Genomic DNA, 16,932 nt, shown 5'->3' with positions numbered 1-16,932 from the left:
GAAGAAAAACCTTAAGGATTTGTTAAGGTGAACAAAAGAAGATGAGGTTAATAAATAACCATCCTAAACATTCAGATATGGTCAAACACCTGCCATAAAACATTTCAGCCTTATTTCCTAATATTTGGGGATAGTTACTTGCAGTGGAATGCAGGAATCATAGTGGGTTATAGTGATAAGCTATTAGTATAACTAACACCATTTTAATTTCTGAGGCCAACACAGAAGTCAACAAAAGGAAGTGTTAAGAGTCTGCTTAAGAAAAACATTTAAGAACAATAAAGAGACATATGATAATAGAACATCTTGAGGTGTGGGGACACCAAGCTGACCAAGCTTTTCATGAGTGAAATGGTGCTGTAATTCAGAGTTATTGCACAAACAACTGGGATCAAAGTTTGCTGCCTACCCTGCTTGCAGAAAGGTCCTTCATAGGCCGAGTTGGTACAGTCACAGAAGTAACCATTATACTTTTCCACACATTTCCCTCCATTATGGCACAGGTTCCCATAACTGCTACAATGTCCTGGGCACCCAGGTTTTACACCAGGTGTCATTTTAGCTCTCTCCTCGAGGTCAAGTTTCTGTCCATTTAAATGCAGAGATCGAATACATCCCAAAAAGCCCTTCTGTCTGGAAGCTGTTCCCCCTGAGAAAGAGAGAAAAATGCATTCATTGATGATTCTTAACAGTAATCAAAGCCATGAAGTTCAATCCAGAGGTACAAATACGAATCCACAAATTAAAAAAAATAGTACATATCAATGCATACAGTGGTAAAAGATGACAGATGGACAGCCCTGGAAACTAAAGGTGTCTCTCTATTTTAATGAAAGAACTAGAAAGCTGTATGTGACACTTGCTTTGTCATTCTTCTCTTTTTGGGCCTATCTACTGCCATGTCTGGCATTGAAACCCAAATTCATTTAGGAGAAAGATTAGCTTCTTATGTCTGCATAACATCAAATACATGAGAAAACCAAACTGAAAATGTTGGGGTTTGGTTGTTTTTTCTTATTTGCTGCCTTAGTACAAACAACACCCTAATCCCACCAGCAGGAGAGTTACACATCCTGATGAGTCCAGATAGCAGGGGTGAGTCATGTTCAGCACCAGGCCTGCTGGCTGAAGGGAAATGACTGGAGTCTGAATTTATGCATGACTGCCCAGTCTGATGTGTTGCATGTCAATGGTTGTTGTAGGCCTGAAACAGGAGTTCAGTTCACAGATGTGTTATTTAATACAATGCTTAAACATAATTGCATTTCTTCCCAGAGAACAGAGCTGTGTGCAAGAGGGCAGTTCAGTCTCTATAAGCTAACCAGCATCATATCTGTCAAATGAAACTGCTAACAGTGTTACAGTGAAGGCATAAGAGGTAATCTCTGAGAATGATAATAATGATGATTGTTGAAGTTCTCTATGAAAATATAACCATTTTTCTTATCATACGCTTTTTTTTTTTTGGCAGTTACTAAAGTTTTGCTTTTGAAGATACTGCAGTTTTGATTGCTGCTAGGAAATCTAATTCTGGTTCAGGAGTTATCAGCATTTGCAGACTCTTAAAAGCTAGCTTTATTGGTGATTCTCCTGCAAAAGTAGTATGCAAGAAGTTATTATTCTTCTGCAGAAATTGGCTCTCTTTCATAGTGTATGACTTAAGAGATTACATCACTTGATAAGCCCCAGCAGAAGAGCATTTGTTTTTATTCTATAAATTAATTAAAACAAGATTTCTGCAAACTAAAAAGAATGCAGTAACAGTCTGAAAAGGCCTGGTGTTCTACTACACCATTCTGTCATACTTTTCTTTCTGGAACACTAATGGCAGAAACACTGGATGTAAATTAAAGTAATTGAACTTTATATAGTATGCATGAGACACGTCTGTTTCATACACATTTTATGATGCCTTTCTCAGAGAAATAAATATTTTCAAGTTACTCTTTAGCCAGCTATTGTTTTCAGGTGAGCAAATGTTAGCTCACTTATTTTAAAGGCTCTCTGAGGACAAGAATCGGGCTTTCTGCATTTGCTGCACAGCACACACAGTCCTTTCGTTCGGAGATTTTGACCCAAAACAAAACAAACCATACAGATTTTTCACTAACGTCTATGTAAGTAGAAAAGGGATTTCTCCCTTTAAGGCTACTGGTTACTCTGTTTTCTTTTGTATTGGAGGCTACCACAAATACTACAGAGATGATTAACAGTTTCCTTGCCTCTTTTCTGCACATACACCAATCCCAGCTGTAACACACAAAAAATGAGTAAAAACTATTGCTAATTGTTCCACGGATGTCATGTTTATTGCACTACTCATATTCTTACTATTCTCTAAAGCACTTGGGAAAGCCATGTGAAGTTTCTCACTCTTCTTGTCTTCTATTTTCTAGAGAGTATAGAGCTTAACACAGACCAGCTATATGATCCTAGACCCACATAGCATTGATTAAGCAAATCTACTGCTTATTTTGGGCAGTTTTCTTCAATTGACTAGACCTAATCTTCATATACATTTCTGAAAAGCAAAGGAAAACTGAAAACAAACACACAACACTCTTCCCCAAATTAGGCTTTGAAGATTCTTCCAATTCTAATATGAGCCTGATGGACTAGAAACTGTAATGGATGAGACCTAAATGTTTTATTCAGGAAAACATATTTTAAGATAAGCCTAAGGACCATAAGCACCAAGGTTAAGGGTGTTCTTTGCTCAGCAGAGGTGAGAGTCAAGTAAGCCAAGCTGTTTTCAGCAAGGTGTTTATGCAGATGAATTTTTGTGAGGAGCCCTTGGGAAAGGAAGGGAGAGTCTTAGAGGAGGGGGACAAGAAGCTCACAGCCGAGCACTCACAGCGTAGCTTGGTGATGCAACTGGCTAAATAATTAACATTCTAGCAATGAGTTGAGGATTTGCTTTAGAAAAAACAAAGGACTTTTTGTTAGTAGAAACTGGATTAGGGAGGCTGAATATAAGTATTAGGAGCATTTGTGTAACTGATACAAAGAAAATGAAAGGGCAGAGAAGTACAGGAATCATAATCAGGAGCAGGAGAACTTGCTATGGTGTTCCACAGAAGACCTTGAAGTCACACTTTTTGGTCTCAAGCTGAAATATATACAAAGCATACAGGATACACAAAGAGTAGGCATTAATTCCTTCTCTCAGCCTCCAAAATATCCCAAGGTGTCCACAAATGCTTTTAAAACCAACAACAGTAAATAAGCTCCTTTTTTTTCCTATCATTCCTTCTCTCTGTCTCCAGAGAAAGTTTCTCAGATGTTGACTTTCTCTGGGTTGTGCTGCCTTTGGACTGTCTATAACAGAGAGGAGATTCACCCAAGGATTCATTCCTTGCTCACTTCCCCCAAGACTAAACCAGGAACACAAACATTTAGCTTTGCTGATTTCCTAAATGTACCAAACAAATACCACAAAAACATCTGACTAAAGCTTTGTGCATCAGATTAATTTCTCAGGATTTTTATTTTGCTTCTCTGATGTTACCAGTCTGAGTTCAAATCCTATCCTCAAAGTGGTCTGGGAGGACAGTCGTTCCCACCACCATGATGGAGTCTTATGCTCATGCCTTCACCAGTAGGTAAGAGAAGGCTTCATCTCAGACCACACCACAATGACAAAACTACTCCAGGACCACAGGGAGAGCTGCACCATACTAAACCATGTCACACATAGTGAGTGCTGAAAACGACTGTCCATTGAAAGGAATGGTTTTTGCCTGCCCCTTCTGAGCAAGTAATTTGCTGAAATGGCTCGTTATGGGACAGTTTGGTGCAGTTGATGTTATTTAGCCTGCACATTTGTTTGGGGTTTGCTCCTTCTACCTTTTTTTTTTTTTTTTTGATTTATGGAAGAAATTACAGGTGCAAGGATATCCATGCTCTGACAGTATTATAATGCAGCCAGAAGCAGTTAGCACCCAAGACCCACTAAAAGAAAATGAGAAATGCTTTTCTAACTCCTTTCTAACTGCATTAAAACCCAAGCTTGTTTGAGTGTAGTGGCAATGCAAAGTCATTTTTCCCTTCCACTTCACAGACACACAGAGCTATCTCAAAAGCCTGCCACACACAGTCATTAAGGCTGGAAACCCCTTAATCACTGTCAGTATGCAGAATACTGCAGAGACAAATATGTTGCGGATTATAGGGGGAGTAGGGAGCAATATTATGTGCTGCTGCTTCTTTTCTTTTTACAATGGTGTTTATACATTTATTTTTCAGATGGGTTAAAGCTCTCTCTGCATGGCTGAGGTATTAAATCAGTAGCTTTTTATTATGAGATTCAAATGAGACTTTCAGTACAGACAAACTATATCACATCTGTGTATTGCTGGACTTCTGCCACCTTTCCCTGGAGCACCCGGGGAGAAATAGTGCCAGAATCAGGAGGCAACCCTGGTTTCCAACTCTTCTGACAACTCTCAGGAAAACTTAGCAAATCACAGATAATTTTGGCCTTCAATCTGGCAGAGTTAAGGCCTGAAAAAGCACTCCCAAAGTAATTTTTTTCTGTCCCTTTTGTTCATGGTTCAGTAAAAGTGTGGATGGATGACAAAATGCAACATATTTATTGTGCAGTGAGTACTTTTCACCTCTTGGCTGAAATAAATACCTATATCCTAGAGCTTTCTGTAAACACTCACTACAATCAGAGTACAATCAGTCAGAAGTCCCTGCTGGTATCAGGGACTAGGTTCCAACCTATTCCTTAAAGCATAGCTACATTCATATGAGGTACAAATTCATTTCTCCACCAAAAACAACGGGACCTTTTTGGCAGAGCTGCTCCCCATCCACTCAATCCTCAGCTTGTGGGGATGCTGATGCTGCTCTGGGCAGGCGTGGGGCTTTGTGTCTGTCTTTGTCCACAAGGGCTCTTGTTGGCACATTGCTCTGGTAGGTCCTTAACTACCTTAGATTTTCATTACACAATTCCTCAATTATGTCACTTTAAAACCACCATGAAATTCACACAGGTAACCTGTTTATTTTGCTGAGGCTGAGGAGCGAGCTTACAGGCAGATACTGCTTTTCAGATGTGAGATGATAAACAGTTCATATATATGACATATCTAATAGATGACCTATGGTAAACCCATCATATTTAGTCCTTTAGAAAGAAACAACCAAAAATCACAAAGTCTATTCAGTCACAAAATATCTAATTTTCCTAACTGCAAACAGTATGTTGGGTAAAATTCTCTGATATTTCTAAGGTGTCTGGCAGCCCAAACCAGCTGCCTCCAGGCCTGGCCTCCCACAGAATGTGTTCTTAGGATCAATGAAGTATTTGAAAAACAAGTGATTAGCAGCATGCTTCATACCAGAAAACAGAAACCTTGAACTGTGACAGTCTTAAGCCTCCTTTCTGTGTGTTCTTCTCTCCAGCTGAGTCTAACAGAGATCATTTTAGGTATAAATCAACAGCTGTGTTGGAAGGACTCCTGACATTGATGCAGCCATATCTATTTATTAACAGATTAATTCTTTATGTTCAGAGCCCAGTAATTACTGCACACATACACAATAAAAAGCTCAAATGAATACCCTGAAAGCTACTTAAGTATAAGGGTATGAATACAGAAGTAAACTTTATTAAAATGCATTGACAGATTGAGGTTTGCTACAGCATTTCAGCTAAGTAAAAAAATCCATTTGAAGGAAGTAATCAGAAGTTACCTGAATGGCCCTGCATAAGAACAGTTACATCCCACTCCATCATTGAGCAGATTACTCAGAAAAACAGCATTTGAATATAGAAAAGAGAAAATTCCCTTTGTAAGCCATTATCATATTATCAAATACAAACTAGTCCCAAACTAGGTTTCTTGTGCAAGGGCGATAAGTAAACCAAATATATGCAGTGATTTTTCTTTCCTCTTTTAATTTTCTTCTTTCTTCTTTGAAAAACCACTTTCAGATAAAACACCTTTATTTGCTTTGACTGTGTTCATACTACTCTCACTGATGGACTCTCTAGCCAAATAAGGATTTTGGTGGGCATGCTTGAAGGAATAGAATTTAAAGACCATACTGCCTTCAGGCTTTGCCCCAGAAACTTGTATGAAAAATTTTGGACTTTTACAATGTGCCTAAAAAGAGAGGTTACATTTTTTACAGCATTTTACACAGCCAGTGCTGCATAAGAAGAAAGGTTATTAACTCTTTGGCAATAAATACATTTTAGGAGTTTGACCCCAAAGGTACCATCAAGTGTAGGATGGCTAAGCTATGGTTTGTGCTTTGAGTGCAAAGAGTTGTTATTCATGTTATTCATGTTGTCTCTGCAGGAGTAGAAGAAGAAAAAGCAAAATCAAGCCACCACATGCAAGCCCAATGGTGAAATAGGAGCATTCAGCACCAAATTATATGAAATGTTATCTACAAGAACCCTTGGATTGTCCCTACCTACAAATAACTGGCTGTTGAGCTGCAGGCGGAAGTGTCCCTCAGCAGGGGCCTCCAGGACCTTCTTGGGGAGGTTGTCCACCTGCAGAGAGGTTTGCTTGAGGTTCCTCTCTGCCCGGACGTAGTGCCACTGGTTGTCATTGAGGGGTGTGGGAGACTGCACAGTGGCTTCTGTGGGGCCATTCCCAACATCTATGGAGAAGGTGATCTCCTTGGGGGCTGCAACAGATAAACAGATGTGAAGAGGAAGTGAGGGTCTGAACTAAATCGTGGTTTTGACATCAAGAAATCTTACATAAATATAGGGTCCATTAACTTTTATGTCAGCAAATAGTACAGGATCATTTACCTCCCATCTCCTACAGCAGCTTACACATAAATTTAAGCCTGCAGCCTCACTGTTTGATTTCTGCTGTGATTAGGCTTGGTTGTAGGTACCCATCTTTTTTGCTATAAAAATCACAGTGATCTAGAAATGGCACTTTTTGAAGTTAAAGTGCTAAATGCTGCACAAAAGTCACACAATGGTCCCAGAAGATTTTGTACAAATAATGCTAAGAGGGGAGCAAGGATAAAGATCTTTCCAACTAGATCTTTCAAAATGCAGGTAATTAAGCATTACATAACTTGGCTGCATGTGGTACAAGAGAATACTACAAACATTTGTTTGCCTAAGTGACCCAAGATGCACAAAAAAATTGATGGGGGAAACTACTCAATAGGTGATCCTAAACTAGCACTGTATATGTAACACTCATCTAGAAATAATAAGGCTCCTAGAAATAGGACAATAGTTGAAAAACAAAAGCCACATAAAGAAGCCTACTTGCTCTGCTGGAAGCCTGAAAGGGGCTAGAACTTTTTAACACTCTTGCTACTGATTATATTCCTCTTCCTAAAATGCTAAATGCACCACAAAGGCCAAGAACCAGGTGCACACATCACACAACCAGAAGGTTGTGGACTGAAAATTCCTCAAAACCTTGTTATTTCATGCCCAAAAAATTTGGATAGGTCTGGTTTTGGAAGCTGCCTCTTAGATAGCTAAGATAGGAAATGTTCCATAGGGATAGACGAAGATCTATTCTGAGTCCCTACATCTGCTAAAAAGTTGTTTCCCTTTGAAGAACCTGCTCCATGGAGCTTCCTTGATACAAGGCCTTTAGGCTGCAAATTCCATCTGGGAGCAAGAGGCACAACAAACTACAGATGAGAAGCTTAAGTCTAAAATATTTTTTCCCAAACTTTTAAATAACTCATTTTTCTAGGAGTACAGATATAAACACATCCAGAAGCTTTCACTGAACAATCCTCTTAGTTGACAATATTTGTTATATTTGATACCATTTTTTACTTCTGTATCCCTGAGAATAACATGCACTACCCTGAAGTGCAACCAAATTGGACCTTGATGTGCAATTAACAGTAAATCACACCTCATTACCTTGTGATAATCCACCATGACATTTACCACCAGTTTAATGAATCGAAGGGCCTTGGGGCCCTGTTTTATTAAATTTTATTTTGGGGTTATTATAAGCATATTATCAAATGCGTAGCACTCAGTTTGTTTTCCCTAAGCTTGACAGAATTTGGAGTACACATGTCATATTTCATGTCAAAGCCACTGTACTCTTTTGTCACTAATAAATATTTGAAGTCATCACAACAGGAGTGAGGCAAAATCTCACTAATTAAATTCCCTGCTATTTTCCTTAGACACCGAGTAGCAGTTACACTGCACTCACTTAATAGATTTTGAAGTATTCAAGATCCATTACAACTGTGACTAACTTGCATTGCATTAGTGTCCTGTCCTTCATAAACTCTCACCTCGTAGCTGTACCATACACACTGAGTTCCTTTGAAACACTAGGGCTACATCAGACTGGGTATGTTATTGATATAGAAATAAAAGTAACCATCAGAATGGTTGCATTAAATTTTTCAGCTTTCAACTAGAAACAGCCTATAGGTACCAGTAGTTTTTTTATCTAAAGATATTTTAAAATAAATAGCAGTGTTGAAAAAATAAATTCATACTGTTGTTTAAGAAAGATGAATCTAGCCACAACAAGATAAAGTGTAATGATCAAGTCTATAAAGGGAAACTCTAATGGGAGAGGTAGGTAAGCCTTGATAAAAGAGTCTTTATGTCTCCATCTTATCATCTCCAGGCACTTCCAGCCATCTTAAAAGTGGCAGAAAATACGTCCTTCCCAGTTCTCTGCATCTGTCAAATCGAGCAAAACCACCAAGATTTCTGAGCAGTGAAACTTACAGCTTATTTCAATTCTTATGAAGTCTTTAATCCCAAGGTTTTCCAAGAATACCCCGGATAGGGCGGTGGTTTTGAAGAAGAAGGAGATGTCCGCGCTGACCTCGGCGTGGAGCGTGGGGAAGTGCAGGTAGGAGGCCTCTGTGTTGAAGGAAGCAGCATTCCAGAACTGCCCTGCAAACACAACCCCCTTCTCTATAGTTAATTGGCACAGGACAGCAGCTGCAGACTGCATGTGCAAAGCCACCTTTTATCAGAGAAATAGTCTTTTTATAAAAAAAAATACAACAACAACAACAAAAAAGGAACATTCTGTACCTATGGAAATTGAGAAGAGCTAGTACTCACTGTCTCCATAGCAACGCAAAGGGCCGATTTTCCAAGCAGCCTCAGAATTTGATCTGTTTGTGTCAGTGATCACAATCTGAGTTACAGGCAAATGGTCTTTGAAAGCAAGGAGGCCGGTATCATTTGTCCTGGATTTTAATACACAAACAGAAAGAGACAGATTAACCACAGACAAACCTCCCAGCATTTGTCATACAAGACAATATTTAAATGATGCTTACTTAAAGAGCTTTTGCAGAATTACCTGGAAGAATTATGACAAATACACAATGTTTAAGATAAATGTGTTCCCATGTATGCTCTGCGTCCACATGCAATACTGACCACTGAAGACACCATTTGGAAACACGATACTGGCTGGGATGGGCTGTAAACCCACTTCAGCTGTGCAGAACTACTGTGAAGCCGAGGAAGAGCACTGCCATGCTGACTAATGGGCATTAATGTCAACGGCTCTACAGGGTTTCCTCAGCAGGATGTATTTGCTGTGGATCAGGTCTAAGTCCAAGTCTGCATTTCTGTAAAGTTAGCTGGAGACAGATAAGGGTGTTTTATGCTGGCTTTATGCTTTACCTGAGCAGGAAGAGGAGAGGTGATGCCTGATCCTGCCCACTGTTAGCAAGGGGAAGCCAGACAATTACTGATCCAGCTTTAAGATGGCTGGGACACAACTGACCCTGCACATTGCAAAAACAGCTGAATTGGCAGAGTGAGTTTGGACTGAATCGATCCTTTGCACTGCACACCAGGGACATTTTGGTTTGGCAACTGAAATACTCAAGGCAGATTTACTGCATTGTCAAGCTTCTCATGTTTGGTTAGCTGGACTTGTTCTTAGCTGTGACTAGGTTACACATGGCTGCTAGAAAGGAAAAGGAAGTTTGATTCTTAAAGGATAATTTCTTTGTTTTTATTCTGAGTCAGCTGGACAAGAAGCTGTCCTCAAAATGCAATGTGATGTTTCATGGTAGGTCCTTAAGCCGACTGAGTGGCTTTGGCTCTGGCAGGGTACACAGATGTGTATTCATCCCACTGCACTTCATGAACCCCAGTGGGGTCCCCCAGACACCAACCCTGACCTTACCAGAGCAGAACTGCCCTTCTGAGGTCTCTCTCTATTGATTGACAATAGAGAGATGAGTGCTACAAATCTGCACAGTGATTTTCTCAAGGTTAAGGTTTGCTGTACATTTGGGCACGCAAGTGTGGCAAAGCATCCTTCCTGGAACCAAATCTCAATAGTTTTGGAGAAAAGATCTCTACCTCTGCACAGCCCAGCAGGGTCAGGACTCAACTCACCTGTCTGGTTATAGCTGAAAGACCACATCCTGCCCATGGGGATGGCAACACATCCAAAATGCCAGTAACCCCAAATTTATACCCACTGCTCTTCCAGGCAGGTGTGACACAATGCCTCGGGAAACAGGTATCACTATTTGAGTGATGACACTGCCGGAGACTGACATTCCAGGCAGGATCCCAGACCTGCCCATACCCTCCTTGTAATGCCAACTTCTCGGTGTAGTTCCAGATACAGGAACAGACACAGACTTCTAGCAAAGAAATAATAATCAGGACAAACACTGCAGCTGTGCTCTGACACACAACCTCAAATGTTTGCTTGGCTAAGTGCTCTACTCTGATTAATGTTAGACAAAAATAGGAGCATTTTGATCTTTTTCATAAAGGCTGCACACATTGCATTTATTTTTCATTGCTCATAATTGCATGCAGCATAGTTAATTGTCTCATAATGCCAAGGGGAAAAGGAGAGGTACCCTCTCCGATGCTAACATTTTCTTCTTGCTCTAGTGGGTGTCTGACACGCAAATAATTACAGTCAAAGATGAAATTCCCAGGCATGAGGCAGAGTGAGGCCTTCAGCACAGACTCAGAAGGAAAACTATCATGTATGAATCAAAGGTACCTGGTCTCTAAATCTCTTCAGTATCACACTCATAGCTTATTGTATCAATATTTGAAAGTTAGCGTAAATACTCTTAACAGATTATGAAACTACTGTGACAAAAGCGAAATTATTTGAGGATTTCTAGGAAGATAATTAAATAAGGTATTCCAGTGATGGAGGAAGAAGAGTAGGCAGAATGAATGAAGAAAAGGCAGAAAGATGCATACTAATGGGACACGAAATATTCAGTACACACATGAGTAACTAAGGTGGTGTTTTCTTTTTTAAAATAAAATTTTTCAAAAATTGCAAAAATATTTAGGGAGGTTTCCTGCAAATTTATTTAAATTTAAAAAATGGTGCAGTCTTTTTACTAGCTATGATCAACATTAAAATAAAAAGTCGGTGTCTTTCTACAGCTAGCACTCAAAATATCTACAAAAAATCATGAAATGGTGACATTTTAAAGGTATCTATTCCACACCTCTGAAAACTGCATTGCTTATTAGATATTCTGCTGTACTGCATGAAGTTCTTTTAGATCAAATTTTATGACTGAATTTTTACTACTTATATGCCAGTGTCAGAGTGAACTTTAGTAGCATAGCTCAAGTGAGAGAGAAATATATTCTAGAATTCATAAAAAATCCTCACTTCTTTGTTAATGCCTTGAAAACTCAATCAAGCTTCTCTTCAAACTCAAAAAGCACATTTTATGCATTTTGTTCTCTCACACATGGAAAAAACCCTCATATAATGATATGTATTTTCACACAAGCAGACACTGAAATAAAACCTATCAGAAAAAATTCTGTCCTTCTGAGAACATGTCAGTGTGAGGAACAACATATCTACTGTCACAGTTAATTATTATTATTTCATAGTAGGAAATCAAGCTTTTGGTGAAAGATTAACACCTAAGTGATTTCAGCTAAGAAAAGCAGAAAAGAGAGTGGAAGACACTGTCAGTGTTTCAAATTCCTGGTATTCCTTAAATTGAACTTATTTCAGACTCCACTTCTCACAAAGCACCACAATTCCTCTTCTCTATGTGCTACACCATGGCAGCCTCTCAAATACAATGTATTATTCCTGAGAGAGGAGCAAAAGAGCTTCGTGTACCTGTACAATAACTTCCTGGAGGCACTGCTGTGGCGCTACAAAATACAAATATACCAGGGTTTGGACAAAACATTTGAAATTTTGCCTGAAGGAGGCTTAGGGATCACTTTTCATGTACTACACTTTTCAAACAAAATTTCTATTTTCTGATAAAAGGCATCTGCACTCTGATGTGCAAATACATGATTTTGTCTTTTAAACAAGAGTAAAACCTTGTTATATTAATTATTTTTGTATTTGTTCCCAGAGCTCCTTTTTACTTATATGTATTTTAATTTAGCACTTCACACACTTTAAACCAGATTATATTTGCTTTTACACAGCTGCTTCTCAGGTTAGCCACTACTTTTTTTCTCCTTTGTGGATTTCACATTGCACTCTGTGGCTACCTCCACCAAGCCCTACACACCTTGTAAGTCAAGTCATGATTTCACAAAATCAAGGCTGGTTTTATCACTTTCCTGAAAGGAGTCCCCTGTTCACCAAAAATGGTCTGCATAAATTAATAACTTCAGAAGTCGACCTCCTGCTTACTGGACTTGGCACTCATTTTGGCACAAAACCAGATAAAAATCTGAATGTTTCGAGGGTGGAAACAACACTCAACAAACAGATGTTTTTCTGAGCTCTTTGCATAAAGGATAGCATCAATTTGTCCTTTCCACAAGCAAAATCCAAACCAAACAAATCCAATAATGCCCTTTAAATTAAATCGCTGAAAATTGTTTTTTATGGGTATTAAATACAGTTGGATGATGTTTGTTATCCACATCTGAAGATTAATGCCTACATCTACCCAAAGGTCTTCCTCAATAAGCTATGAGAAAAGTCACACATCAAACAAATGCTCTATGTATGGACTAATTTAAAAAAGATGAAAAGAATTTGGTACTAAAGGTGATAGTGCAGCAGCTGAGTTCTTCAAGATGTAGTAAAGGCAGACTCACATGTAAATGACAAATAACTATTTGGATGGTAACATTATGAAACTATTTTTCTTCTTCCTGGCTACTACTAAAAGTTTGCTCAACAAACCCTTGCTCAATGGTGTTCTAACAGTGTGAGCCATCATAAATTGCTAATCTCTAGGTAACCATTTCCATATTTTTTGTAACAGATGGTAGAACAGTGGTGCCATTAAATATAATTTATTCTCATATGATCCCCTATTGGTATGTTTTTCTCTCGCACATTAATGGAAACTCTGGTGGGATCTGAGCCACAGTAACTCAGATATTCACTACAGATTTTCAGGAATATCATACATTTGGGGAAAAAAATACTGTCATCAGCAGATGGCAAGGAAACTCATAAGGAATGGGCCTGTGACATAGGCTTCCATCAGGAAAAGTTTTGAGGCCTGTGCAGGACATATCATTAATAATCCAAAGGAATATGTTTTAATTGCTATCTTACCCATGAGCCATATCCAAAAATGCTTTCCTGGGTAAAATTATGTACATTCACGATGAACTAAAAAGCACCAGCACAAGGCGACATACCTAACAGTTGAAGGCAAGATTCACTGCCTATATTTGGCTGAATTAGAGATACAGATTTTGGTAATTAGTGTAATGAACTGATTCTCAACACCGCAGGGACCTGCTACAGTCAGCTCTCTGCAGGCAGCTCTTCTTGGTTGTTGAGAAATGTAGTCATGAGGCAGATATCCAAGACAACTCTGTACAGGCCAGGTCACCTCTGGCAGGGGTTATTTATGAGCTCAAAGGCTCTCTGGAGTTGCCTGCACTGCTTCTCAGGGAATGGATTCAGTGTGGGATAGTGATTGAGCAAACAAAACCTGTCAGATCTGGGCTTGTCAGGGTTTCTCTGCCCTTCCAGTTTTATCACCCTGTCTCTGGCATAGCTTAGCACAAATATAGCTCAGCCAAGCTTCATTCACTTCCATTTGGCTTTGCTCCTCCTCAAACAAAGCTCAGTGTACTCATTATACCTCTGGGAGACAAAGTGGGCCTGACAGTAGTAATATCCACCCTCTATTTTGTTTCCCTTCTTATCATCTCCTGTGGTTTTCCTTATTCTTCTAGTGCCCCAAAGCCATGATACAGAGGTGAATGCAGGTTACTTTGCAAATGGCAAGACTCAAAGATTTAGTTCCCCAGTGAAGAAGACTGCTCTGGAAGATAAAAGAGGAGGATAGTCCTCCAGTTTGAATAATAAGACTGCAGAATAGAAATAAAAGATCACCAATCAGCTAATTGTTTGAAGCAACACCATCTACCACACTTTGCTGGCATGCCCGAGCTTTTTGTACAAAATGAGTTCCAGATATGCCTCTCTTTCTGTACAAAATAAAAAGCTGCAAAGTTCTCCAAATTCACAAGGTTTCCAGGTGAATACCGTCAGCAAGGTTTGGTTTGATGACTGGCTTCAGTCGAGGATCTGCATTTGAAGTGGAAAATAGATTCCAGATAGAGAGACCAAAGTAGCAAAAGGACTACAGGACAGTCATGTGCCTCACCTCAGCATGAAAGAGTTTTCTCCCACTTAAATGCAAGGTTTGGTGAGCAGTAAGACCTTAACTGCCAAAGCAAGAGAATTTTGCTTCAGATGAAAGACAAGCTGGGAGAGGTATTTGAAAATCCAAAAGATCTCGTGATAACACTATCCTGTCGGTATTTCAGTAATGCTTTATTTTTTAGGTCAGTTTAACACATTTCCCCTGTCAAGAATGCATTTTTGTTTGAAACAGGGTGTATATCTTGAAAGGCAATCACTAATATGTTTCATCTATACAGAGCTTGTCCCAACCTTTAACTATTGTCAGTGTGGGGGAAGAGAGAGAAAGAAAGAACATTTTCTGAACTAGGTTTAGCTTCAGCTTAGAGCCACTGGATTTTTATGAATGTTTCCACCCACTAGCAAGTGTTTTCAGCAGTCAGAAATCTTTCTTTTTTTTTTTGGCAGCACACAGCCATGGCATGTCTTACACGTTTTCAGATCCCTTGCATGGGTCAACAAAAAGGGTGCAGTCGCAGGTGCCTCTGCTTCCTCATCAGAGATCTCCCATTCTCCAGAAAACCCCATGAAGATGCTCCACTACTCTGAAGTGACAGAATTCACTGTCATCCTACTGTGGAGTTTGGAAGCATGATGAGCCATATGGAAAAAGATACTTATCAGTACAACGGTTCAATAAAAACAAAGATGAAAAATACAAAAGCCTTCCCAATCTAGAATGCCTAATTATAGATTCCTATTCATCTAGCCAAGGAGGCTAACTTGATGTCAAGTGAGAGCCCAAAAATAGCAGCTGGCTCAGGTGTCTGCTCAGATTTCATTTGATTCAATCTGCTCAGATTTTCATTTAAAAGTCAGCATACCTGGAAGTGCATATTGTGTGCTGCCATATTGCTGTACCTGGCACAGGACTTTGTCAGGTCTGCTTTTCATTGTTTATAATTTCTTTCGCTGCTCTGAGAAATTAGTAGCTTCTTCTGCACTCAAGATTTAGTCTAGGGAAAACAAATCAAAGCAACATCCTAGGACTGTCTCCTCTTCAGGAGGATGCTTCAGCTGTTCTGGAGAGTTCCTAGTTTCTACCTTAGAGCAGCATGATTTATCTAAAAGAAGCAAAAATGATTTTCTGGTTTTCCACTCTGCAGCACCCATTTTATTTCATGCTGAGGCAAATAAATGCATCTACTGCTGTCTTGTTCCTTCCACTATAATGTATAGCAGGTTAAAGTCACAGTTCAGATCTCAGCAGGTTTCAGATTCGAATGCTCGTTATATATCAGGGGGTCAGTGTTCTAGCAGGGAAACACAAAAGCAATCTTCAAGAGGCATGAAATTTCTTATGTTTAGAAACCCTTCATAAAGGTCAGGGTTTTTTTGCTTTTATAAAGCCAACCTTCAGAATACTACCAAAGTAAAATTTTCTCATGGATTAAAAACCTAAGCAACTGAATCCCCAAACCCACAAACAGTAGGCAGTTTTAGTGGAGGTAACTTGCGAGCATATTCTGTTATTATCATGAAATTAGGAGAAACAAGCAGCTCTCTGAGCTGCCAAGCTAACGATGCATGATTTCCAACATCTTTCTCCCATGAGGACTTTCCAAAATCTAATAAAAGTGTACGCTTCCTTAACTTCCTTCTCGTGGGCATTAATTGGCTTTTTCCCCTCAGCCTGGCATAAATTTTCATAGAATGTGTAATTTGTAATACTTGTGAGACTTCTCCTTCTCCGTCCAAGATGTTTGAAATGTGTCTGCTTGTTCAAAATCATTGGGGGGTGTGTGGGGGTAAATGGAGATAAACACTCACAGCATAACTTGGTTGGGTCTCAGTTCCTGAGGAGACTCAGCTGAAATATTATAAAACTGAGTTTAGCTTTCACCTTGCATTGGTTTGTGAGACCTAGTGTTGCAGTGCCCAGCAGTATAAGACTGCAATCCCAGTGTCTGCCAGCATAACACCCTGCTCTGCTTGAGCAGTGAAAAATGGAATGTGGACTATGAAAAGAGCCAAGCACCAGCAAAAACAGATGCTCGTGTGCAAACCTTGTCAAAAGCGCATCTGATAACCAAACATAAAAGAGAAGATGGATTAACATGCACAGCCAGGCTACTCAATACAAATCACATTCATAAGCCCGTATTTACATAAACATCTTCCTGAAGAAATCTCCTTACAGCTATAATTTTTGAAACTGGATAGTGACCCCAGAGATTCAAAGGGTCCAAGCAAATAATCACACTGTCTAGAAATCAAGCAACCAAAAAAAGCTCAGCACTTACAGTGACAAGTAATTTCTGATTTTTTTTTTATGTTGTAACACCCCTTACCATTCCTTTCTACTCATTTTTAGTGAAGGTTT

At 39.3% G+C, this 16,932-nt stretch overlaps 1 protein-coding gene across 1 annotated transcript in view; it reads right to left on the bottom strand.

Annotated features, from left to right (window-relative positions):
- Positions 1-16,932, bottom strand: part of CNTNAP5 (contactin associated protein family member 5) — a 273,054-nt gene that overhangs the window by 41,405 nt on the left and 214,717 nt on the right. The window contains exons 15-18 of the mRNA XM_038143362.1: positions 9,059-9,186; positions 8,714-8,884; positions 6,433-6,651; positions 410-649 (exon numbers count right to left, since the gene is read on the bottom strand). Of these exons, the coding sequence (XP_037999290.1) occupies positions 410-649; positions 6,433-6,651; positions 8,714-8,884; positions 9,059-9,186 (758 nt within the window). The remainder of the gene's footprint in view (positions 1-409; positions 650-6,432; positions 6,652-8,713; positions 8,885-9,058; positions 9,187-16,932) is intronic.

The sequence above is a fragment of the Motacilla alba genome, chromosome 7, assembly GCF_015832195.1.
Source record: "Motacilla alba alba isolate MOTALB_02 chromosome 7, Motacilla_alba_V1.0_pri, whole genome shotgun sequence".
NCBI lineage: Eukaryota > Metazoa > Chordata > Aves > Passeriformes > Motacillidae > Motacilla > Motacilla alba.
The sequence above is the reverse complement of the archived record's forward strand: the minus strand, read 5'-3'. Positions and strand labels throughout refer to the sequence as shown.